At 40.2% G+C, this 24447-nt stretch overlaps 1 protein-coding gene across 7 annotated transcripts in view; it reads right to left on the reverse strand.

Annotated features, from left to right (window-relative positions):
• TTC17 (tetratricopeptide repeat domain 17) overlaps window positions 1-24200 on the reverse strand; it is a 134696-nt gene extending 110496 nt beyond the window's left edge. For 6 of the 7 annotated variants that reach the window (XR_009047438.1, XM_057695006.1, XM_057695005.1 and 3 more), the window contains exons 1-2: window positions 24020-24200; window positions 310-399 (exon numbers count right to left, since the gene is read on the reverse strand). Coding sequence is in view for 6 of the 7 variants with exons in the window: in XM_057695006.1 (XP_057550989.1) it covers window positions 310-399; window positions 24020-24178 (249 nt within the window). In the remaining variant the exon portion in view is untranslated. Of the gene's footprint in view, window positions 1-309; window positions 400-495; window positions 575-24019 lie in introns of those variants that run through there. The other variant, XM_057695007.1, reaches the window with a different exon arrangement.
• Window positions 24201-24447: the final 247 nt, after the last annotated feature.

Here is a 24447-nt window from a genome sequence, read left to right on the forward strand (position 1 = left end):
ACTACTGAAGCCGGTGTGCCTCGAGCCCGTGCTCTGAAACAAGAGAAGCCACCTCACTGAGAAGCCCATGCACTGCAACAAAGAGAAACTAGAGAAAGCCTGTGAGCAGCAACGAACACCCAACACAGCCAATAATTAATTAATTAAAACAAAACAAAAACAAACAAAACCATCACGATCTAAAAGTAGAATATTCCTATAAAAGTCAGAAGAATTAAGAAATAATAAGCTTTAATTGTTCTTTGAATACAATAGCACCTGTGAAACGCAACAGATATCAGCTGCATATCACACATCCAGTTGCCTCACCTCCAATTCTTTGAGGTAGTTAACAGTTGTTTCTTGTCTCATTAATATGACTAAGTCATGGGGATGCTTCAAGTTCATAGGTGAATCCACCTGCAAGCAAGCAAACAACAGATAAATAAAGCTCAGATTCAGTTAACATGTTGGGATTAATAAAGTTTTCTTTAATATGCCTTATTGTTCAATCACCATTATAATCAGCGTTAGGTGCTCAGTAAACTCAAGGGGTATTTCAAAAGTGATCACATGTAAACTTCAGCAAAGAGAATGAGAGGTTCAACAGCTGTCCCTTGAACTCCAACCTGAAAGAGCAAGCTTTTGAAGTGAATATTGTGAACTGACTAGTCATATAAGCAATATTCAAGAAGAGAAGTATTTGGAAATGAATGATAAAGTAAATTGCTTAAAATACATTTTACACCTATACTAGTGAAAAAGGGATTGCCTTGTCTTGATAGCACATTCCATATCTGAACAGGTTTGGCGACAATAAAAGGAAAACACAAAAAGCATTATTTTTGCAGGCTATTTGCAGAAGCCATAAATCAGAGATAATATAAAATAGTCTTGAGACATAGTTTACAATTCATGTTTCTGAATCATAAGCAAGCAACTATATTTTTGAAGATGTAGGAAAAATGAACCCTTATATGCTGGTAGCAGGCTTACAAACTTATTATTTGAAGGGTTATTTGACAACATACATCAAGATTTTAAAAGTACACACCCTCTGACCTAGGAATATAAACACTAGGAAACTATCCTATAGGCATTCTTTACACAAGTGGGCAAAGATATACACAAGGATGCTCACTATATTACCATTAGCTGCAAAAAACAACCTGCGCCCCGCCCCACAAAAAAAAGCCAACAAACCTAAGTCCATCAGTGAGGGGATAGGGAAATCCATTGTCCAAAGGAATGGGATACAGAAAAATTAGATCTACTATCATGGAAATATGTTCACAATGTATAATTAACTAAAAGTAATGAAGAAGAATAAGTATGCTATGGTTTTTTTACGAAATTACATTTTTATAGATATAGATATATACGTGTCTATGCACAAAACTAAGTTGGTTTACAGTGATTTCTTTTGGGAAGTGGGATTAAGAAGAGAGGTGCGTTCATATCTTTTACTTTATACACCTGTATATTTTTAAATTGTCTATAATACACACATAATACGTTTATAATAAGGAAAAAACAACACACACACATACACCACACACAGGGCTTTTAGAATTTCAGGAAAATTGAAGACAGTGGTCTTGGAACCTAAGGGATGAAATGAAGTACCTGCTATCCCTTAGTGTTACACTGTCAAATTATATTTGACTAGCAATTCAGGAAGTTCTACTTTGAGAAGAAACTACCTTTCTGTAATCTCTAAGAATTTGACATCAGCTCAATTAATTTTAGAGCTAGCTTTTTTAGTGCAGAAGAACCTTGGTGAATGCAAGCCCATTTAAAACAAACAAACAAAACCAAAAACAAACACATTTTAAGAAGAGGAATTGGGGATTCCCTGGCAGTCCAGTGGTTAGGACTCGGCACTTTCACTGCTGGGGCAAGGGTTCAGGGAATTAAGATCCCACAAGCTGCAGGGTGCAGATAATAAATAAATAAATAAATAAATAAATAAATAAATAAATAAAATAAATGAAATAAATAAACAAATAAATGGAATAGAAACAACATGAAATAAGTCCAATGGTTGGTTTAATAACTGCACAATAACACTGAGTGATGCTGCGTGACTGCATCTGAAACTCACCTGCCTTTGCTCACCCTATAGTCTCAGAGATGCCAGTAGAAAAAGAGATGCTAGTCTGGGGTAACTTCCACTCATACTTTCATTGCAACTGTCTGAACCACATACTCATCATTATATAGTTATGGATAATTATGGTCTCTCTTTTATGACAAAATCCCTTCACTGCTTCCCCTGGCCTTCCTACTATATTGGAATTTACATTAAAACTGGACTCTGAATTCAAAAGGCACTAAAAAATATAATAGCAAGGCCTATACTTTGACCACCTGAGCTGTAAATCTCCTCTATCAAGCAATCAAACCTAGCGAAGGCCTACAAGCAAAACGCTATGTGTTTCTCAACGAGGGGTGGAAATTTTTCCTTCTCTTTTCATTGTATTTGAACATATTCAACAGTCATATATGGGTAGGGCAGGGAAAGCTACTATATTAAATACACACTGATTTAACTCCAAAGTCCATCAGTCTTTTTCACAACAATGGGATATATCATTTGTGACATATTACAGCACACCAAAATTTTTATAGGAGAAGAAGTAAAAGCTATTGCCAGTGGCCAGAGTACAAAAGAGCTTTAATAGCAGGCCAAAGAAAGTCTGGTACTTTGCAACTGTTCAGACTTGAGAGGTAGTGATTTAATACATGACTCTATAAGTCTATTTAAATGAGGTTTTTAAAAACAAATTGGGGGAGGGGGAAGGAATGTGAGAGTATGGCATTCCCATTCCAAAATACCCAACCAGTCTGATTACCTGACATTTGCAGAACTGCAAGAGGAATGAAAGAATGAGACAAATTAAGGTTTACATTAGAGAAATAAAGTATAATCTTAGCTTTAGATTAAAAAGATATTAGCTATCAGGCTTTATGATATTTGAATAGCATGGGCTTGGCCAACATTTAATTGTGAGGAAGTACTTTTCATCTCCTTAAAGAATTTAGTTCAACAGGGACTCCCCTGGTGGTTCAGTGGTTAAGAATCCCCCTGCCAATGCAGGGGACACAGGTTCAATCCCCGGGCCAGGAAGATCCCACATGCCACAGAGCAACTAAGCCCGTGCACCACAACCACTAAGCCTGCGCTCTAGAGCCCTCGAGCCACAACTACTGAGTCTACATGCCACAACTACTGAAGCCCACACGCCTAGAGCCAGTGCTCTGCAACAAGAGAAGCCACTACAATGAGAAGCCCATGCGCAGCAACGAGGGGTAGCCCCCACTTGCCGCAACTAGAGAAAGCTGCACACAGCAACAAAGACCCAACGCTGCCAATGATAAATAAATAAATAAATAAAATTTAAAGTTTTAAAATTACCATTAAAATAAAAAAAAGAATTTAGTCCAATAAAGATACAGTAGCTAGAGAAGATATAAAGATAAAATTATTAGCAGAAGGAAAGGAGTCCACGACAGCTTGACAGCTGTGTTTCTCTTTTTGACGTGGCAGCAAATGGCACGGGTCTCTGCCAGATTAGGGCTGGTTACAGAAGATTTACAGCCTGACATATTTTTACTGAGGTACTTTCAAGTTTTTAAATTTTAAGACTTCATGCTAATTATCTTCGGCAACTGCTAATCAGCTTGAATTTCTCTCCTTTTGAATACCTCTCCGCCTCAGAAGATTACAAAAGAGGGTATGTTTGATAACTCTGTAAATACTACAACATCCATTCGACTAATAAAAGTTTATTAAGCCTCTCTGAACCAGGCGCACTATGAGTCAATATCTGGAGTCTACGTACTCCTATTTTATACACAATGTGAGAAGGAATGGTGACACCCCTTTAAAACCTTTAGCATTTAGAAGTGGCTGCTAAAAAAAAGCCCAAGGGCAAAGAGTGACAGAAATTACAGAGAGACAGATTAAAAACTACAAGATCTCAAAGCACTTTATGGTTCTTTCACAAAGGACAAACAAACTTCCATTACTGCATGGCACGATAAGTGCTTATAATGATCTGAATCAAGAAGAAAAAGTGAAATTATTTTCACTTTGCTGTACTTACGGTGAGAAAGTATGAAATACATTTTAGAGCAAAATTTAAACTGCAGGGAAAAACTGACCATGTATTTGGAAATTACCTATAATGGAATTCTACTATTCACAATGATGCATTTTCTTAAGACTTTCAGGTAAACAAAGTTTCACTGTTACCATAGCAATTTATTTTAATAAAGAAAATGACAAACTATGTAAGACAATTCAATTTTATTTTCCTTTAAACACAAGTACAGACACTGATTATATATGACAACAGTAAATATCTTACTCATATCAAGTTCATTTTCATGTATTTCATTTGCTACCATCTCTGACCAAGATGTTGGTAATATCTACATTTCTAATCTGGAGTTTTGACTCTGTGAATTCAGGAAAATCACATGCTAATGGATGGAAATGTCACTATATAAAGGTAATGACTTCAGTGCCAACTTAGATAAAGGGTGAACATTTTAAATTTAAAATAACCAACCTAGGGAATTCCCCGGTGGTCCAGTGGTTAAGACTCTGCGCTTTCATTGCCGAGGGTGTGGGTTTGATCCCTGGTCAGGGAACTAAGATCCCACAAGCCACTCGGTGTGGCCACCCCCTCTCCCACAAAAAGATCTAAAATAACCAATCTAAGCCAATAAACATTTTTGAGTTCTACAAAATCAATCACTTTCCACTGGTCCTTTATGATAAGAAACTGAACTTTTCTATTGTAACATTTGTTCTACCCTTTACATGCAATTTACTCTTCTCATATGATGAACATTTTTATCTGTTCCTTGTTAAAAATGGTCATCAAATGAGTACATGACAGCAATGCTGATGGGGAGCTCACGCTCCTCCCACCAGCAGCCTGAAACGGATTAATGAAATCTTACGCCATGATCATTAAAAAAGAATTTCCCTTAGGTTAAAAATGGGATGGAATATTTAAATCTTTTATTCAGAATTTTAGATTATTTAAATATTGAGACAATATGATGGAAAACATAAATAAAAATTTTCAAAGCAACAAAGATTTCACTTCTACCGTAAATGACCCCACTTAATATTTACAGTTTTCCCTTTCCAGTACCTGTAATCTCCTTCTTGTGGCAAAATACCTGCTTTGCTTGGCTGGAAGCATCCTTCCCCACATGGGAAGCCTGATCAGTGGATTCCTTCCTTTTGGTATCTTGGTGATTATTTCTGAGAAGGGACATTAACCAAGTAGTTAGCTTATACTAAAGAGTCCCTAATCCACAACTTTTGTTTGAGCTATTGGGAATAGCCATCTTGTACCCACAGGGGGCCTGAGAATGGGGTTAAAGAGGTAGACAAGGCTTCCCTGGTGGCGCAGTGGTTAAGAAGCCACCTGTCAATGCAGGGGACACGGGTTCGAGCCCTGCTCTGGGAAGATTCCACATGCCACGGAGCAGCTAAGCCCATGTGCCACAACTACTGAGCCTGTGCTCTAGAGCCCATGAGCCACAACTATTGAGCCCATGTGCCACAACTACTGAAGCCCGCGAGCCCATGCACCACAACAAGAGAAGCCACCGCAATGAGAGGCCTGTGCACCGCAACGAAGAGTAGCCCCCGCTCATGACAACTAGAGAAAGCGCGTGCACAGCAACAAGCACCCAACGCAACCAATAAATAAATAAATAAAATTTATTTTAAAAAAAAGTAGACAAATGAAGACAGAGAAAAACCTATCTTGGTTATACTGTTTGAGTCCTGGATCAAACTGTACCTGCAGCACTCAGAATTTGTCCAAACATTCCAATGAAAATTTTCAAACTGAAAGTCTTGATGCTATTGCTAAACCTCTACCTAATTTTCTTGAGGCCCTCTGTCAAGCGTATCTTTTTTTTTTAAATTAATTAATTTACTTATTGGCTGTGTCAGGTCTAAGTGTGGCACACGGGATCTTTTGTTGCAGCGTCTGGGCTTCTCTCTAGTTGTGGTGTGTGGGCTCTTTAACTGCGGAATGCGGGCTTAGTTGCCCTGCAGCATGTGGGATCTTAGTTCCCCTACCAGGGATCTAACCAGCATCCCCTGCATTGTAAGATGGATTCTTAACCACTGGACCACCGGGGAAAGTCCCTGTCTAGGGTATCTTCTTATCCTTGTGGCTCTTTTAAGAGTCTCCTGTGCCTTTGCACACACTAATTCTTCTACTTGGAATGTATTCTCTTCTTATGCTTTTGATGAAAGCCAAATGACTTGGCTCAAATGACATTTCTTTTGTGAAACCAACCTTCTTTTGAGCTCCCATAGTACTTTTTAAAAAAAATAAGTAAATTTGTTTATTTGTATTGGCTGCATTGGGTCTTCATTGCTGCCTGTGGGCTTTCTCTAGTTGCGGAGAGTGGCGGCTACTCTTCATTGCGGCACGCAGGCTTCTCATTGCAGTACGCAGGCTTCTCATTGCAGTGGATTCTCTTGCTGCGGGAGCATGGGCTCTAGGCTCGCAGGCTTTAGCAGTTGCGGCACTCAGGCTCAGTAGTTGTGGCTCACAGGCTCTAGAGTGCAGGCTCAGTAGTTGTGGTGCATGGGCTTAGCTGCTCCGTGGCATGTGGGATCTTCCCAGAGCCGGGATCAAACCTGTGTCCCCTGAATTAGCAGGCGGATTTTTAATCACTGCGCCACCAGGGAATCCCTCCCATAGTATTTTATACATTTTTCTGTATTAGCATTTATTACACTGATAATTATTATATGGTTGTCTTTCAAAAACAATTTTTTTTGTTTGTATTCCTCTTTCTACCCTCAGTACTTAATATGCTTTCAGGTACATGTTAAGTACATAAAACATTGTTGATTGTTTGATGAAAGTGTCTGTTATCACATTTGTTAGATTCTCTATCTTCTAAAGCGTTATGGCTCACTGATGACTATCTGGAAAGAAGGTAAAGTGGCTAAGCCACAAAGAATCAGGAAAAAATAAGTCCTTGACAGGACTATGACCAGCTGTGTGACCTTAAGAAAATCACCTTCCCTGTCAGGGCTTCCGTTTCCTCACCTATAAACGGAGGGCACCCAACCTAATGACTTCTAAAAATTCCTTATACTTTTCAAATCCTATCTCTATGAAAGATAACACTATTATAAAAGTATCACCTTTAACCAACCTAACCTATACCACAGAAGTAATCCAATATTCAAATGAATGAAATTATCATTCTTTCAATTTGCCCATATAAACTTGTACTCGCTTTTTAGGCAGGGACTCTTTCCAAAGCTACAGTTAAAAGCTTCTTTTAAACCCTCAATTTGTCAAATTAAACCAAGACTCCGATTAGCAGTGGCTGTTTATTTCTGAGCAGTTAAGTTGTTCATTGTATCACAGACAAAGTTAGATCTCTCTGTCCTTATGTTACTATAAAAATTAACACGTTATAGACAACATAAAGAAGAAAGTTAAATTACTTGAAATCTCACTTTCAGATATATCTGCTGTCAAATATATATATCATGTCAGGATAACTTCTCTGCATTTATCAATATATACATATATAGCTATGTAGATAAATATTTTTATAAAAATCAGATAATATATCTATTGTATTTATCCTTCCCCTCTCCATTCTTCCCTAAATTCTATCAGACTTCTTTCCCAGTAAATACAGATTTACATTATCATATTTAGTAGTTAATACTATATTAGTCATTTACCCAGGCTCCTACTAAAATTTACGCTCTTTTTAACAATATTGTGATGAATTCTCTTACACAATTTTTTTGGATAGCTGTCAAATTATTTCCTTCCTAGAACAAGAATTGTTAGGTTAAAGGGACTGCACTTTTAAATTTATATTTTTTACTAGCTTTTCTCCAGAACAGCTGAATCAACTGAAATTCCTAACAACAGTCACTGAGTTTCTATACACTCTTAGGAACACAAGAAAAGCGTGAATACACTTTAATTTCTTTGTTGGTCATACATTTCTTCTCCTGGGTGCTTATAAAAAAAAACTTCCTCTTTTTAAATCCATCTGATAGTTTACACATCATATTTTATGAATGGTGGTTTCTAGTTGGTGGGACTCTAGATGATTTCTCTTCTGGTTTGTGTTTTCTGACTTTTTCTGCAGTGGACATGTATACTTAAATTTATAAAGTATTTCTTTTTTTTAAGTGCTATGAACAGGTCATCTTCTTAAAATGAAACTTCAGAATGCTATGCAACATGCTTTGTTGTATTTAAAAACAAACTGTAATGACAAGTATAAGCTCAGATCTGAGAAACAATCTTGTGGCTTTTCCTTATATACTCACAGAGAAAAAAATTCTTCTCACAGATATGGGGCCAGGCAAGCAATCAAAAAGGCAACATCTATTGTATTCTCTTGTTCCTTTCTCCCCTCAAATTTCTACCCTTATCTCAAATCTAGTTCACTGCCATTTTCAAGTGATTGTCTAAGGAGCCCTCACCCTTGTGACCCCTGTCAGGCTACTATAATGGCAAGCAAGATGAGCTTTAGAGGGACAGAATGAGAGAGGCAGAAAGTCTGTTGCCTTAACTTTGTATACAACTCTCTCCTCAGGATTCAAGTCTAACTATTATGGACTTGCACCTTCTTCCAGGTCTAGAGAAGTGTAAGTTCACAAAATACTACTTCCACCTCAGCTCTTAAGAGGGACTTAACACAGGTTGTTGGCTGTGATAACCGCCAAAACTTTAATACATAACATAAACAGACTTTGACTAGAAACATTTAATTGTATCGAATCAATAAAACACTATTGTTATGAACTGTCAAGATCTGGAAATATTTTTATTATAAATAACTTTTTTCACTCTTAGAGTACTTATATAGTATTTTAATGAAAAATTAAAAACCAGTCTCAGTTTTACAGAATACCAAGTTACCGAACTAAAATTCAACTTCAAATAAACAAAAATGTTGACTCCTGACCATCAAATGAATTTTTATGGCTTTATATCCCTATTTTCTAAAGTTACCCTAAATTAGATTTTACTTTCTGACTTTCAGTTCTTGGAAGACATAGTTGTAAACACTTAAACTCACATAAAATAATATAGGTATCTGAAGTGTATTACATAGCTATAATCTAGATTTGAACATGTACAGTGCTGCAGCCAATTTTATTAGAACATTCATGTCAAATAACCACCATTTTCCCAACTGATTAGCAAATAATTAACCATTTTCAATATGAATAACTAATGAACAAGTTCTTATAAAAATGTTATCAGTCTACATTTTCTGATTTATGTCGCCAGGAAATATACAAATAACATAATGAATAAAGTAAACAATGTCCAACTTTACAAGGAAAGAAAATGAAACACTGGATCAGGACACTTGAATCATGAATATTTCTCATTTGTGTACTTATGATATTCTTGTAAACATACACAGAAACAATGTAGGTGTACAGCTGAATGGATTTGTATGTAACTCAGACGTGATTCTCATTCCAACAGCAAATATTTAACGCAGAACAATGGCCCAACAAAGATGTCCACGTCCTAATCCCCAGAACATGTGAAAATGTTAGGTTACATGGCAAAAGGGAACTAAGGTAGCTGGACCTTTGGGAAGTAATTAGATTTAGATGAGGTCATGACGTTGGGGCCCTCCTGATGGGACTGGTGCTCCTGTAAGAGGAGACACCAGAAGAGCTTGCTTTCTCTTTTTCTCTGCCATGCGAGGACACAGCAAGATGCAGTTGTCTGCAATCCAGAAAGAGAGCCCTCACTGGAACGCAACCATAACTGTGAGAAAATAAACTTCGGTTCTTTAAGTCACCAGTTTATGGCATTTTTTTAAGGCAGCCCAAGCTAAGACATATTTGTTAATCAAATATTGGGAAAGGAACACTAAAATTAGTGCCAGAAATTAAACCTTAGTAACTTTATCATTATTCAGATGATGGCAAATTCAACAGCCAGGAAATTACTCTGCTATTTCATACTGGACATTCAGACAACTGAATAAAGTTCAACATGATTACTTATCAAAACACTGGTAGTATCAACTGCGGGGGGGAAAAGAAATCAGCTTGACTTAATCTCTTTGATTGCAGTCCCAACAAGTGTGAAATACACATTAACGACAAGTTTATCTTCACAGAAAAAATTAAACCTTTAACTGAAGGTTCCTTTCTGTTCATATTTCTACTGATAGTCACAACACTGTTTAGCTAAGGGCAATGGATGGGATAGAGGTCTTTCACTAGAACTGGATTATGACAAATATTTTTTTTGCACACCCCAATGCTGAGCATTTTCAAACACTCCTGATGTACTCCTTCAGGAGAATAATTTAGCAAATCTAAGAAAGTTAAATGTATGCATTTTCAGAACTAGGAAATTCCATTTCAAAGAATTCATCTTACAGATATACTCAATATACACATAGAAGCAAGCAAAGACAAAGGTATCAGCACATTCACTCTGCAACAATGTTTGCGATAACAAAAACATAGAAACAATCTAAATGTCCTCTACTAAGTAACTGGTTAAATAAATTACAGAACACCCATACAACCCAATACCATGCAATCTTAAGGGAGAAGAGGGTAGCTTTCCATCTCTGATATGGACAGATGTCTAAGTTTTATGAAGTGAATAGAAGCTAACGGTGAGAAAATGTTTCCAGTTTGTGTGTTAAAAAAAACCAGAACAAAACAACTATGTATTTGCAAATGCATAGAAACTTTTGGGAAGAATACACAAATTATTCTGGTTGTTTCCAGGAAGGACTGTGGGTAGTTATGAAACTTTCACCTTTTTCATTTTATAATGAAGCAATTTAAATAGTGTAAAAATTTTTTCAACAATTATATATTTTATAGTTTAATTCAATTTTAAAATTGAAAAACCATTTTTAAAGGAAAAATTTTAACTTTTGATGAGTATTTATTTTACAAATAAAACTGAAGAAATGTTTTTCTTTATGTTAGTAGCAATGTTTAGCACTGCAGAAAAGAGAACAGGATTTATTTATTTTTATTTTTTATTTTTTTATTATTTTATTTTTTTGGGGGTACACCAGGTTCAATCAACTGTTTTTATACACATATCCCCATATTCCTTCCCTTCCTTGACGCCCCCCCCTCGAGTCCCCCCCACCCTCCCTGCCCCAGTCCTCTAAGGCATCTTCCATCCTCGAGTTGGACTCCCTTTGTTATACAACAACTTCCCACTGACTATTTTACAGTTGGTAGTATATATATGTCTGTGCTACTCTCTCGCTTCTTCTCAGTTTCCCCTTCACCCCCCGCCCCCTCCCATACCTCGAGTTCTCCAGTCCATTCTCTGTATCTGCTTCCTTGTTCTTGTCACTGAGTTCATCAGTACCATTTTTAGATTCTGTATATGTGAGTTAGCATACAATATTTGTCCTTCTCTTTCTGACTTACTTCACTCTGTATGACAGATTGTAGTTCTATCCACCTCATTACATATAGCTCCATCTCATCCCTTTTTATAGCTGAGTAATATTCCATTGTATATATATGCCACATCTTCTGTATCCATTCATTTGTTGATGGGCATTTAGGTTGCTTCCATGTCCTGGCTATTGTAAATAGTGCTGCAATAAACATTATGGTACAAGTTTCTTTTGGGATTATGGTTTTCTTTGGGTATATGCCCAGGAGTGGGATTACTGGATCATATGGTAGTTCTATTTGTAGTTTTTTAAGGAACCTCCAAATTGTTTTCCATAGTGGCTGTACCAACTTACATTCCCACCAACAGTGCAGGAGAGTTCCCTTTTCTCCACACCCTCTCCAACATTTGTTGTTTCCAGACTTTGTGATGATGGCCATTCTGATTGGTGTGAGGTGATACCTCATTGTGGCTTTGACTTGCATTTCTCTGATGATGAGTGATGTTGAGCATCTTTTCATGTGTTTGTTGGCCATCTGTATGTCTTCTTTGGAGAAATGTCTATTTAGGTCTTCTGCCCATTTGTGGATTGGGTTATTTGCTTTTTTGGTATGAAGCTGCATGAGCTGCTTGTATATTTTGGAGGTTAATCCTTTGTCCGTTGTTTCATAGGCAATTATTTTTTCCCATTCTGAGGGTTGCCTTTTAGTCTTGTTTATGGTTTCTTTTGCTGTGCAAAAGCTTTTAAGTTTCATGAGGTCCCATTCGTTTATTCTTGATTTTATTTCCATGATTCTAGGAGGTGGGTCAAAAAGGATGTTGCTTTGATGTATGTCAAAGAGTGTTCTGCCTATGTTTTCCTCTAGGAGTTTGATAGTGTCTGGCCTTACATGTAGGTCTTTAATCCATTTGGAGTTGATTTTTGTGTATGGTGTTAGGAAGTGTTCTAACTTCATTCTTTTACATGTTGCTGTCCAATTTTCCCAGCACCACTTATTGAAGAGGCTGTCTTTTTTCCATTGTATACTCGTGCCTCCTTTGTCAAAGATAAGGTGCCCATATGTGTTTGGGCTTACTTCTGAGTTCTCTATTCTATTCCATTGATCGTCCTTTCTATTTTTGTGCCAGTACCATACTGCCTTGATCACTATGGCCTTGTAGTATAGTTTGAAGTCAGGAAGCCTGATTCCACCAACTCCATTTTTCCTTCTCAAGATTGCTTTGGCTATTCGGGGTCTTTTGCGTTTCCATACAAATCGTAAGATTTCTTGCTCTAGTTCTGTGAAAAATGCCATTGGTAATTTGATCGGGATTGCATTAAATCTGTAAATTGCTTTGGGTAGTACAGTCATTTTCACGATGTTGATTCTTCCAATCCAGGAACATGGTATGTCCCTCCATCTGAGAACAGGATTTAGAATGAGATCCAAGCTTGAGTTCACACTCTGCCACGGCCTTGGGCAAGGAATTTAACCACATTCTGCCTAAATTTATTTAATAGAAGATCAATACCCACATCTTATTGAGTCTGTATGATGATAAAATGAGATAAAGAACATGAAAATACTTTAAAGTGTTCAGTGAATTACAGACATTAAATAGTTTTTATTACAATAAAAGTTACCTGTTGATACCCTAAATTAGAGTCACTTCCATGTATGACTGTATAAAACGCAAACTCTACTAAGGCAGGGATTACATCTCCCTCACAGCTGTATTTCAAGTACCGAACACAGAAAGCATCCAAGTATGTGCTGAATGAGTGAGCTAAGCGTGCCAAGTGCAGTGACAGGCACACAAAAAGCACGCAGCAAATACTCGCTCTAATAAAAACATTCCTGACTCCATTTAACCACTTTTGTTATGTACTGATACTACTCTCTTAGGTTCTACTAAAGATTAACTACCCATCTCAATGCCCCCACCAAGCAATCAGACTGAAAGTGGAAAGGCCTGACCTTTGGGGGCAGGGCCTCTCGCCAGTCTCCTGATTTTAACTGAGATAACTAAGTTCCTCAGAGGGAAAAATGAACACTGAAAATGTTAGTACATAAGTTAGACTTAAGACTAACTGACTTTACTACTGACTAAACAAATATGGGAAGCACAACTGTGTGAATTCCTAACAGTATGTCTTGAAAGCAAAATATAAACTGACTTAACCTAAATTTATACAATATTCAATTAAATAATGTCACAGTCTCAAACATGAGTTCTTTGAGCATATCATAAAAGGTATGTTGGAGAGGTAAAACAGCCAACAGGCAAGTAGATTATCTGAGGCACCATTTTATAACTCTGGGTTAGAGATAACATGTTCTTAGAAAACTCTTAGGCTGTCTAGACCTTTCATTGGTAACAGGGAGAATGAAGGAATAAGCTTGCCCCCTTTAAAGTAAATGCACCTCCCTCCTCCAGACTACTAAAACAATGGTGGCCTTCACTATGCTGATAGGAGATGTAAGAACTAACACAGGAGTAATTATTGCTTGCACAGACATGCATATAGTCTCACTTACTCAGTATATCCTGAGTGTACATCACGTGTCAGGCACTATTTTAGGCACTAGGGTTACTTCACTGAACAAAAGAAAGTTGTTGCCTTCATAGAGCTTATGTTCTTGTAGAAAGACAGGTAATAAAGTGTATGTTACAATATAATGCTGGTAATAATATGAAGAAAAATAGAGTAAGAAGAGTGATGGAAAGAGATGCTGTTTTAGAGAGCTTGGTCAGAAAATGGGTGACATGAGAACAGAAGCCTGAAAGAAGAGAAAGGATGAACCGTGTTGATATCTGCAGAAGACTGCTTCAGGCAGAAGAAGGATCAACAGCAAAGGTCTTGATGAACCAAAAACCAGTGAACTTGGTACTCTGAAAACCACTTGAAGGCCAGTATGGCTGAAACACAGCACACAAGAAGGAAAGTAGCATCAGGGCAGAGATGTGGCCAGGAGCCAGTCCCAGATCTTGCAGGGCCTTACAGGCCATCGTGAAAACTAGGTTTTGTTGTTTAGGTGTGATGGGATACCACTGAAGGTTTTCTGATACTCTTTGCTTCCCTTCCCTCATGACCCCTCAAGGAGTGGCATGACCAAAACTTATGTTTTTTAAAAGATTGCTTTGGCTAATCTGGGGAGAACAGACTCTATGGAGCAAACGTAAAAGCAAGGAGATCAGTTAGGGGGCTACTGCATAGGTTCAGGAGAGAGATGAAGATAGTCTGGAGTAGGGTTGTAAAAGTAGAGGCGGAAAGACAGCAGGATTCAGAATACATTTTGGAAGTTAAGTTGACAGGTTGTTGAGAGGCTGGGTATGAGATGTGAGAGAAGGAAGAATCAAGGAAGATACCAAGATCTGGGGCCTGAAAAATTTGGTAACAGGTGTGGTGGGGTGGGAAATCAAGAGTTCAGTTCAGGACATGGTGTATTCGTGGTGTCTATCAGGCAGTTAAGTGGAGAGGCTGAGTAGGCAGTTGGATACATGAAGCTGGAGTTCAGGGAGAGACTGCAGATAGGATTTGGGGACTGCAGATACATATGATATTTTATGCCATGAGACTGCATAAGATTGTCTGGTGAGCACACACACAGAGGGAAGAAAAGAGGCATGACAAAATTAAGACTCACAAATCAAAAAGGAATTCAGCAGAAGAGAATGAGAGGCCAGGGATTTAGAAGGAAAACCGGGAGTATATGTTCTGGAAGTCACGTAAAAAAGTAGTTCCATAAAGTATGAGGACAAATGCTGGGTTCCTAAGAGGTTAAGTAAGATGACTGAGAACTGAGCACCAAATTCAGCAATATAGAAGGCCCGGCGTATCTTGACGAGAGTTGTGGGGATGAAGGACTGATTGGAATGGGTTTAAAAGAGAACTATATGAAGAGAGAGAGGAGAGCCTTTGACCACAGACAACTCTGCTGAGGTGTCTGGCAATCAAAGAGCCACACGGCAGCGGAATTCCCCTTGCTCTTGCCGCCGTGGAGCACAGCTGAGATGGAGGCACTGCTCACACCCAGCTCCCTACATTCTGGAGTGCAAAGCTGTTCTAATTTTTTGACCTGCTGGCAAGCCCTCTTATTCCTGGCTGTCAGAGTGCCTTCTGTTCACTTCCGCCAGAGCTGCTTCTAAACTGCAACAGCTGCTGAATCCCACAGCTGATCCTAATCCCTCCTCAGCGGTGCAGCTGCCAGTTCCCATCCACCTCGCCTCAGCCCTTTCCGATTCTTTTTCTGCTTTTCTTGTTCATCATTTTCCTGTCTCTTCTCCATACTTTTTTTTTTAAGAACTTTTATTGAGATACAGTTAACAGACAATAAACAGCATATATTTAGAGTGTACAATTTGGTATCCCAATCTCCCAATTCATTTCCCCCCAACCCTCCCTGCTTTCCCCACTTGGTGTCCATGTTTGTTCTCTACATCTGTGTCTCTATTTCTGCCTTGCATTTCCTCTTTCATAGTTGTTAGCATTTGCCTTATGTATTGAGGTGCTCCTATATTGGGTGCATATATATTTATAATTGTTCTCTCCTCTTCTTGGATGGATCCCTTGATCTTTATGTAATGTCCTTTCTTGTCTCTTGTAACATTTTTTATTTTAAAGTCTGTTTTATCTGATATGAGTATTGCTACTCCAGCTTTCTTTTGATATCTATTTGCATGGAATATCTTTTTCCATCCCCTCACTTTCAGTCTGTATGTGTCCCTAGGTCTGAAGTGGGTCTCTTGCAGACAGCATACATATGGGTCTTCTTTTTGGATCCATTCAGCCAGTCTGTGTCTTTTGGTTGGTGCATTTAGTCCATTTACATTCAAGGTAAATGTTCCTATTACCATTTTCTTAATTGTTTTGTTTTTGTAGGTCCTTTTCTTCTCTTATGTTTCCCGCTTAGAGAAGTTCCTTTAGCATTTGTTGTAGGGCTGGTTTGGTGGTGCTGAATTCTCTTAGCTGTTGCTTGTCTGTAAAGCTTTTGATTTCTCCATCGAATCTGAATGAGATCCTTGCTGGGTAGAGTATTCTTGGTTGTAGGTTCTTCCCTTTCATCACTTGAAATGTATCATGCCACTCCCTTCTGGCTTGCAGAGTTTCTGCTGAGAAATCAGCTGTTAACCTTATGGGAGTTCCCTTGTATGTTGTCATTTTTTCCCTTGTTGCTTTTAATAACTTTCCTCTGTCTTTAATTTTTGTCAATTTGACTACCATATGTCTTGGTGTTTCTCCTTGGGTTTATCCTGCCTGGGACTCTCTGCACTTCCTGGACTTGGGTGGCTATTTCCCTTCCCATGTTAGGGAAGTTTTCAACTAGAATCTCTTCCAGTATTTTCTCAGGTCCTTTCTCTCCTCTCCTTCTGGGATCCCTATAATGCGAACGTTGGTGCATTTAACGTTGTCCCAGAGGTCTCTTAGGCTGTCTTCAGTTCCTTTCATTCTTTTTTCTTTATTGTTTTCCGCACCAGTAATTATCACCATTCTGTCTTCCAGGTCACTTATTCACCCTTCTGCCTCAGTTAATCTGCTATTGGTTCCTTCGAGTGTATTTTTCATTTCCGTTATTGTGTTGCATATCTCTGTTTGTTTGCTCTTTAATTCTTCCAGGTCTTTGGTAAACTTTTTGATCTTTGCATCCAGTCTTTTTTCAAAGTCCTGGATCATCTTCACCATGACTATTCTGAATTCTTTTTCTAGAAGGGTGCCTATCTCCTCTTCATTTAGTTGTTTTTCTGGGGTTTTATCCTGTCCCTTCATCTGGTACAAAGTCCTCTGCTTTTTCATTTTCTCTTTCTGTGGCTGTGGTTTTCAGTTCCATAAGACAAAATACTGCTGATACTGCTTGATTGTGCTGTCTGCCCTCTTGTGGAGGAAGCTATCTAGGAGGCTTGTGTGTGCTTCCTGATGGGAGGGACTGATGGTGGGTAGGGCTCTCTCCATACTTTTTATGTCTGAGCAAGAGCTGACCTTCTAGATATAATGTCAGCAATGAGAGGATATTTCCCTTGCATACACAACCTGATTACAATAGAGAGGCAAGAGTAATCTCCGAAACTATGGCTCTCACCTGTGTACAGCATAGTTTCTAAAGGCCTCCAGGCTGACTCACTGATGGGTTACTCGGAGATTTAAAGATCTCCCAGAAGGTCTGAGGGTTCCTTTAGGCTAGTTTCCAGATGACAACCACATTGGTATCATAAGCTTTCATTCAGACAATGGTAAATTCCTAAAAGGTATCAATAGGAACCACTTCTCACACTTCCTTATGTCATCCATTCAACAGATACTACTGCAGACTGATTAAGCAGTGTGAGAGATGCTGGAGTTGCAGAGAAGATGGACACAGCTACTCCCTTCAAGGAGCATTCAGCAGTCTAGCAGGGTATTTACATAAGTAAACAGACCCAACATGGTATGGCAAATGCTTTCATAAGGGAACGCAGGATGCTCTGAAAGAACACTGAAAGAACAGCTATTCAAATCTGTGTATCACAGAAGCTTCCCTGAGAAAGTGCTGTGAAGAGTATGAGTTAGCCAGAAGTTTTGGGGGAAGAACATGTACAGAGGCCCAGAAGTAAGTGAGAACAAAGCATATCTGGGGACACTGACAAAAGTTAAGTACGCCAAAGTATGTTATGTGTGTATATTCTGAGGTGAGAGTGGGGCACTCAAGGATGAGCAGACACAGGCTGGAGGGAGTGAAGGGCCAGATCTCAAGACATCCCAGGATATGGTCCAAATTCATTAAAGGTAGTTTTTCCTGGGGAGTAAGAATGTAGAGGTAGGAGGACTTCATTTTATTATTTTAAATACTCTCATAGTGTTAGGTATTTATTTTTACAATGCCACAAAAAACCACAGAAGGTTTTAAAAGATTACTCTAATTGCACTGTGGAGAAAATGGACTGGAAGTAGGACAAGACTAGGAGCAGAGAGAGCAGTTAGGAAGCTATGGCAATTAATTAGGTGGCTGGAATTAGAGTAATGGTAGTGGTTACAGAAAGAAGCAAGATATAATTAGAAAGTAAAACTGAAAGATGTTGGTAAGGAAGAGGGAGAAATCTAGATTTCTGATGTGGACAAATAGGTAGATGATGAATGGTGTTGTCTTTCATTAAGCTTGGGAAAACAGGGCATCACACAGGTGTAGGTGTAAAACTGAGTTTAGATTTGGTCATATTAAGTTTGAAGCACCTAGAGGACATTCACATGGAGTTAAAAGTTAACACAGAAATCTTGAATTTATAACTCTGGAGAAAAAAATCTGAGTTGTAGAAAGAAATGTAGATATTCCCAGAATATATATGGTAACTTAAGTCTTGGGAAAGGATGAAATTGCCCAGGTACATGTGGAGAGTAAAAACAGAAACCTGAAACAAAAGCTGGAGGAACAGCAAGATCTAAAACTGAATTTCTCGCAGTGATCTGTGACCCATCTGCATCATAATCTCCTGCGGAGTTTGATAAAAATGTAGAAACCTTGGCTCCACCATGAACCTGCTAAATCAGATTCTCAGTGACCTGGGAATCTGCATTTTAAGCAGGCATCTGAGATTATTTTTGTGCAAAGTAAAGTTTGAGAAGCACTGATCTAGAAGATAAGCAGAGGTGGAATAGCAAGAAAAAGGTTAATAAGGAGCTGTCCTCTGCTCACCTCTAAAGAAAAATGAGACTTTCATGTCATAGTAGCCAGTGGAAAAGAACATATTCTTTAAAGCACTGTGGGTTGGTGAAAAGGAAACCACCAATAGATATTTGTTCAATAAATAACTGGGAAAAGTATTTAAAGTTATAATTTATCTCTATATTTCCAAGCTCCTGTTACTACTCCACTGTATAAACAAACTTAATACCTGCATAATTTATAAGAAGAAAAATAATAGTGGGAAGTATCTTAAAAAACGGACTGAATGAGAATCACTCTGATGTCAACGTCTAGTATAAGTTGCAGGTGCCTGGCTAGTGAGTAACCAGCATGACCTCTAGGTCCAAGCAAATCCCTGAAGTGTATAAACACAGAAACATGCTCTACGTCAAAAACACGGGTTCAGCTTTGAAAAGCCCCAAAATGAAGCTGTCAACTTCATAGTACCATATGGATGCTCTCTCCCAGATTAACCAAATCACTTAACATGAGACCAAAATTAAACCACTCCTTCACTTATAAGCTATTAAAGATCATTAAACAAAGATTTAGCCAGTTTGTCCAACTAAATACAATAGCTCTTCCTTAGGTCAAAGTTGCTGAAAGAGTTGCTTATCAAACAGTTCTTTGCCAAGTTTGCTAAGCTTTAGAGCATTAGTTTTGTCAGAAATCTCATTTGTTCTGAGCAGTTAAAAGGATCTGTACTCTGAAGACATCTGCTTGATAGGAGGTAAAATGATTAAGAGATGCCAAAATTAATTCACATCTATTCAGGACCCTCCCCCATCCACCCACCCCCAATTGAATATCACAAAACATTCTGCAAAGGTAAAGCAAACTGGAAATGAGAAGACGTTTACTTCATTTGGTTTTCTTTTTCTTTCTATTCCTTCCTTTGTAGGTGTTATGCAGGTAAAAAAAACACTTCAAACTGAGTATTAAGTGTTTACTTGCACGCTACTGCAGATACATTTCTATTTATTGTTACCACTAAATGCCATTAATTAGTTCTGTCTTTGAGTGACTTTTTCACCTATGTGTCAAACCATATATTCTTAAGAATTCTTTCCAAATCTAAAGTGCCATGGTTCTAAGATAGCAGGAGAGGGAAACAGTAGCAAAAGAAAATAAATAATATAATGTTATGAGAGAGTTGATACTCTAAATTTTAAGTTTTAGACCTCTACTTATGAAGAAAGAGAACATCTAGAGGTAATAAACCCAGTGCTAGAAGTTCAAATTCTTGGTTCAGTAAATCCACAACTAACAAACTGGTAACATTTCAAGAGTCCATCTGTTATCTGGTAATTTGGAACACGACGCATAAATTTCTCCAAAGAAATGATGTGACAGGTAAGCTCCCAGGCGAATGCACAGAAGTGTATCTAACCTTCAGTGCAAGTGAACTGCTAGACACTTTTGATTAAAATAGAAAATAGGTGTTGCCACACGAGTAATTAAGCAAAAAGAATGTTAAAATGTAACAAACAAAATTTATCCTGAAGTCAAACAAAAGGTCTAGTTACTGTAGATCCTCCCAGTAACTAGATTATAAAAGCTCACACCTCAAGTCTATGGACTCCAAGTTAAGGACTCTTGCTTAAATAAAGCGAGAAGATCTTACTGGTTTTCAGGTACAGGGACATTAGAGGTTCAGAAGTATGCCAAAGCCCAAACCTGGGGAAAAGGCACACAGCTGGAGAGGAGAGGAGGGGCCTTTTCTTAGCCGTCCTCTGAGTGCAGTGGGAAATGAACTTAGTGACTGGAGCATTCACTTCACATCCCAGCTCCAGTATTCCCTGGGCAACACTCCTGGGAGTTCAGGGGCAGCTCAGTAAACACCAAAAACAAGGATGGTATGCTTCCTAGACAGAATGCGGACTTTGGAAAGGAACAATTCCCTTAGCTGCCACGCCAAGGACTGGACACCTGCTACTGTCAGAAGCAGCCCCAGCTCTGACTGTGAGAAGGCAGCCTGGAGGAATGTCTGCTTCCTTGCTCTAACTGAAAGACCCATTTCAACCCCCCTACAGATCTAGGGCTTCCAATATATATGCATGTTCACAAGTCTGCAGTCTGAAACTTGTGGGTGCCCATCTTTATCATCTGCTAAGGCTTGAAATAGAAAAGCCAAACGAATGTTCTCTTCTTCTGGGAAGGACTGCTTACTGTACTTAACACTTTAACTATAATGATGGAAAATGTCCCTACCTAAGTCTGTATTTTGGGCAATTCAGATTTTTAATTCATAAGTACTTCCTCACATTCACTCTGGAAAACAATGACCTATTACACTTAATTTGAATAGGTTTAAATATCGAGTGAAGAGTTTCAAAAGGTATTTTCTAAGAACTGCTGTTTCAGTTTGTCCTTAACCCTCCCCCTAATATTAGGCAACTTTAAAAATGACATCAGGGAGTTCCCTGGCGGCCTAGTGGTTAGAATTCCAGGCTTTCACTGCTGTTACCCAGGTTCAGTCCCTGGTGGGGGAACTGAGATCCTGCAAGCTGCACAGCGCAGCCATTAAAAAAAAAAAAATCATACTTCTGTTCTCACTCAGATATTATAACCAAAACAAGTAGCAAGGAATCTGGTACTTTGGGTAAAACACAACATATATACTAAATTTTATTCTATTTATTTATTTTTGATGTGGACCATTTTTAAAGTCTTTATTGAATTTGTTACATTGCTTCTGTTTTATGTTTTGGTTTTTTGGCCACGAGTCATGTGGGACCTTAGCTCCCCGACCAGGGATCAAACCCCCACCTCCTGCATTGGAAGGCAAAGTCCTAACCACTGGATCTCGAGGGAAGTCCCTATGCTAAATTTTAATTAGTTACTTTTCTGAAAATATGAATAGATCTGCAGCACACCCAAATCCATGTACTAAAAAGGTCTTTCAATGCTTTAAAAAGTATCTGAAAATGTGATAATTAATCACAATCTAAATTGAGGTTTGGATTTGCCTGCATTCAAATTATTGCCAGGAAAGGCAGCATGGGTAATGCATGCATAGCTATCACAGTGGAACTCAGAAGCTTACTGTGAGGTCCCACTCTCTTACTTTATTCACATGGGCTTTCCCCCTCAGATTAAATCCAACTTCCCTTCCCTAGCCTCTTATGGTTACACTGTAGTCACCAACTTTATTTTCTCTAGTATAAAATTTTGCAGTTGCCTGGTCTTAACACTGTAAATGTTATGTAACAAAGCACCAAAAAACTCACTGAAGAGAATCACTAAAAAGGCACCTAATAAAGAAATCTTGCTTTCCTAACTTTAAGCCTGACTACCTCCTGTAGGAGTGACTTGGAAGAGATCCAGAAGATTCTGCAGATTTCTCCCTTTCTCAAGCAGGTTTCTAGTAACCCCTACCTTTCCCCCACCAAAACATATGTACCCAATGTGCAAAAAGAAGGAACGTGTTAAAAAAAACAAAAACCAAATCAGATTCTACTTTCCCATTGCAATGTTCAACATATAATACATTTCTACCAGGTTTTACTTTTCAGATGGGCTACTTTCTCAGCTGAGTAGCAGGACATCAAAATGGAAAGGAGAAGTCAGTGTCAGGGAATATAAACAGCTGTGGCCAAAAACAATACAGAAAAAGAGCCAACAGAGGGCTCCCCAAAATGCAGCAGGAGTCAATTCCACATCTCCCTTCTCGAGGGCCTCAGGGAAAACCACCATCAGAAGAGAGAAGGACAGAGGCACCATGACTCACAGATTTCCAGTCTTTTGTCATTAGCGAATTTGTAAGCGTTGTCTAGAGTTTCTGAAACACACGTGCATATTTTAAATCTCGGCTCCTGTGGCCATGAAGAGGAAATTTTCTTTTAATGTAACTTAGGTATAGAGAAAATGCCACCCTCTAGAGAGTCAGTCTTCTCTCAGATATACACTGAAAACCAGTCACCAAAACCAACGCTGACTTTTAAAATGCCTTACTCATTCATTACATTTAAGACAGAACTTGCCAGCACACGGTCAATCTAAATGTGAACCTCACTTTACGCGACGGTAAGCCTAACACTGTGTTCCTGTCACCATTCATCACACACAACCCAGTCCTTTCACAGGACCGTGGTTAACACGGTTCAGACCAGCGGGCTAAATTAAACTGCATGGGGCACACGCTGTCACTTTCTAAATGTCTGCTGGACTTTACGGCATTGCTCGCAAGTGTGGGAAGTCATGAAGTTTATGGAGTTTCTGTAGCAGAACACACACCCACGCATTCTTCAGCCATCGGCGGCATCCACCAAACACAGGCCATCAGAAAGCCAGGCAAGAAGAGCAGCCTCCCCCCTGAGGAACTCATTCAACCCGACAAGAATCCGGGAAATCGCACATCCTCCTTGAGGGGCTGGGTCCCGGGAACGAGGTAAGGAGACAACGCAAAGAACCCCGGGAAACCAGCGCAGCTGACGGCTGAGCAGGTGCGGGCGGCCGCGAGCATCCCTTCGCGAGGGGAGTGTGCGGGGTGTCTCCAGCGGAGACAGGGGGCGCAGCGGGAGGCGACACCCACGCCGCCCGCGCTGCCGCGGCTGTCCCCTCCCTGGGGCTCGCGCAGCCCGGGGCGCTGCCACCCGCCTTCTGCTTCCTCGGGGAGGGCCGGCGGCGCGCGGGCCCCCGGCGCACCATGGCAGGGGTGAGGAAGCCGGTCCCTAAAGCCACAGCTCCAGAGAGCGTCCCCAGGGCCCGCCCCCCGCCCCCCCCCCCCACCCCACCGCCGGCGACTCTCCCCGAGCGGCCCCCGGGCTGGAACGCCTGAGAACGTGCCGGCTGCCGAGGCCAGGGCCAGGACACACGTGCGAAGGGGCCGGCGCCGGGGCCGCGGGAAGGTGGGCGGGGGCGGGGCCGCGCGGGGCCGGCCGGGGAATCCCTCCCCCCACCCCTCCCCCCCCCCGGGCGAGGGCGGGCGCGGGCTGACAGGGACGCCCCGGCCGCTACCTGCTGCTGGATCTTCCCGTCCTCCGTGACGACCCAGTGCGTGGTGGCGAAGGCCCCTCGAGCTGCCACGCTCAGCAAGGCGGAGAGGCTGAGGAACCAGCCTGGACTGGAGCACGGCGGCAGCTCGCACCGGCCGCGAACCCCTCCTGCCGCCGCCATCTTGCCTCCCCCCCGCCCCGGCCCGACGGCTCACACCGGAAGCGGAAGCGGACCCCCGCCGTTCGCCATCTTGGGGAGGTCGGCGCTGGAGGAGGAGGAGGAGCCGAGGGGGCGCTGCCCGCTGACGACGGGCTTCCTCGGCCTCGGTTTGGGGGGGGCGGGGAAGCGCGGCCTCCGGGCGCGGGCCCAGTCTGGCCTCAGGGCGGAGGCCGCTTCGTGGTTATTGTTTTCCTGCGCGCGATACGATCTCGGAGCGTGGGAACCGGAGG

This window comes from Hippopotamus amphibius, chromosome 9 (genome assembly GCF_030028045.1).
Source record: "Hippopotamus amphibius kiboko isolate mHipAmp2 chromosome 9, mHipAmp2.hap2, whole genome shotgun sequence".
NCBI classification, from domain to species: Eukaryota; Metazoa; Chordata; class Mammalia; order Artiodactyla; family Hippopotamidae; genus Hippopotamus; species Hippopotamus amphibius.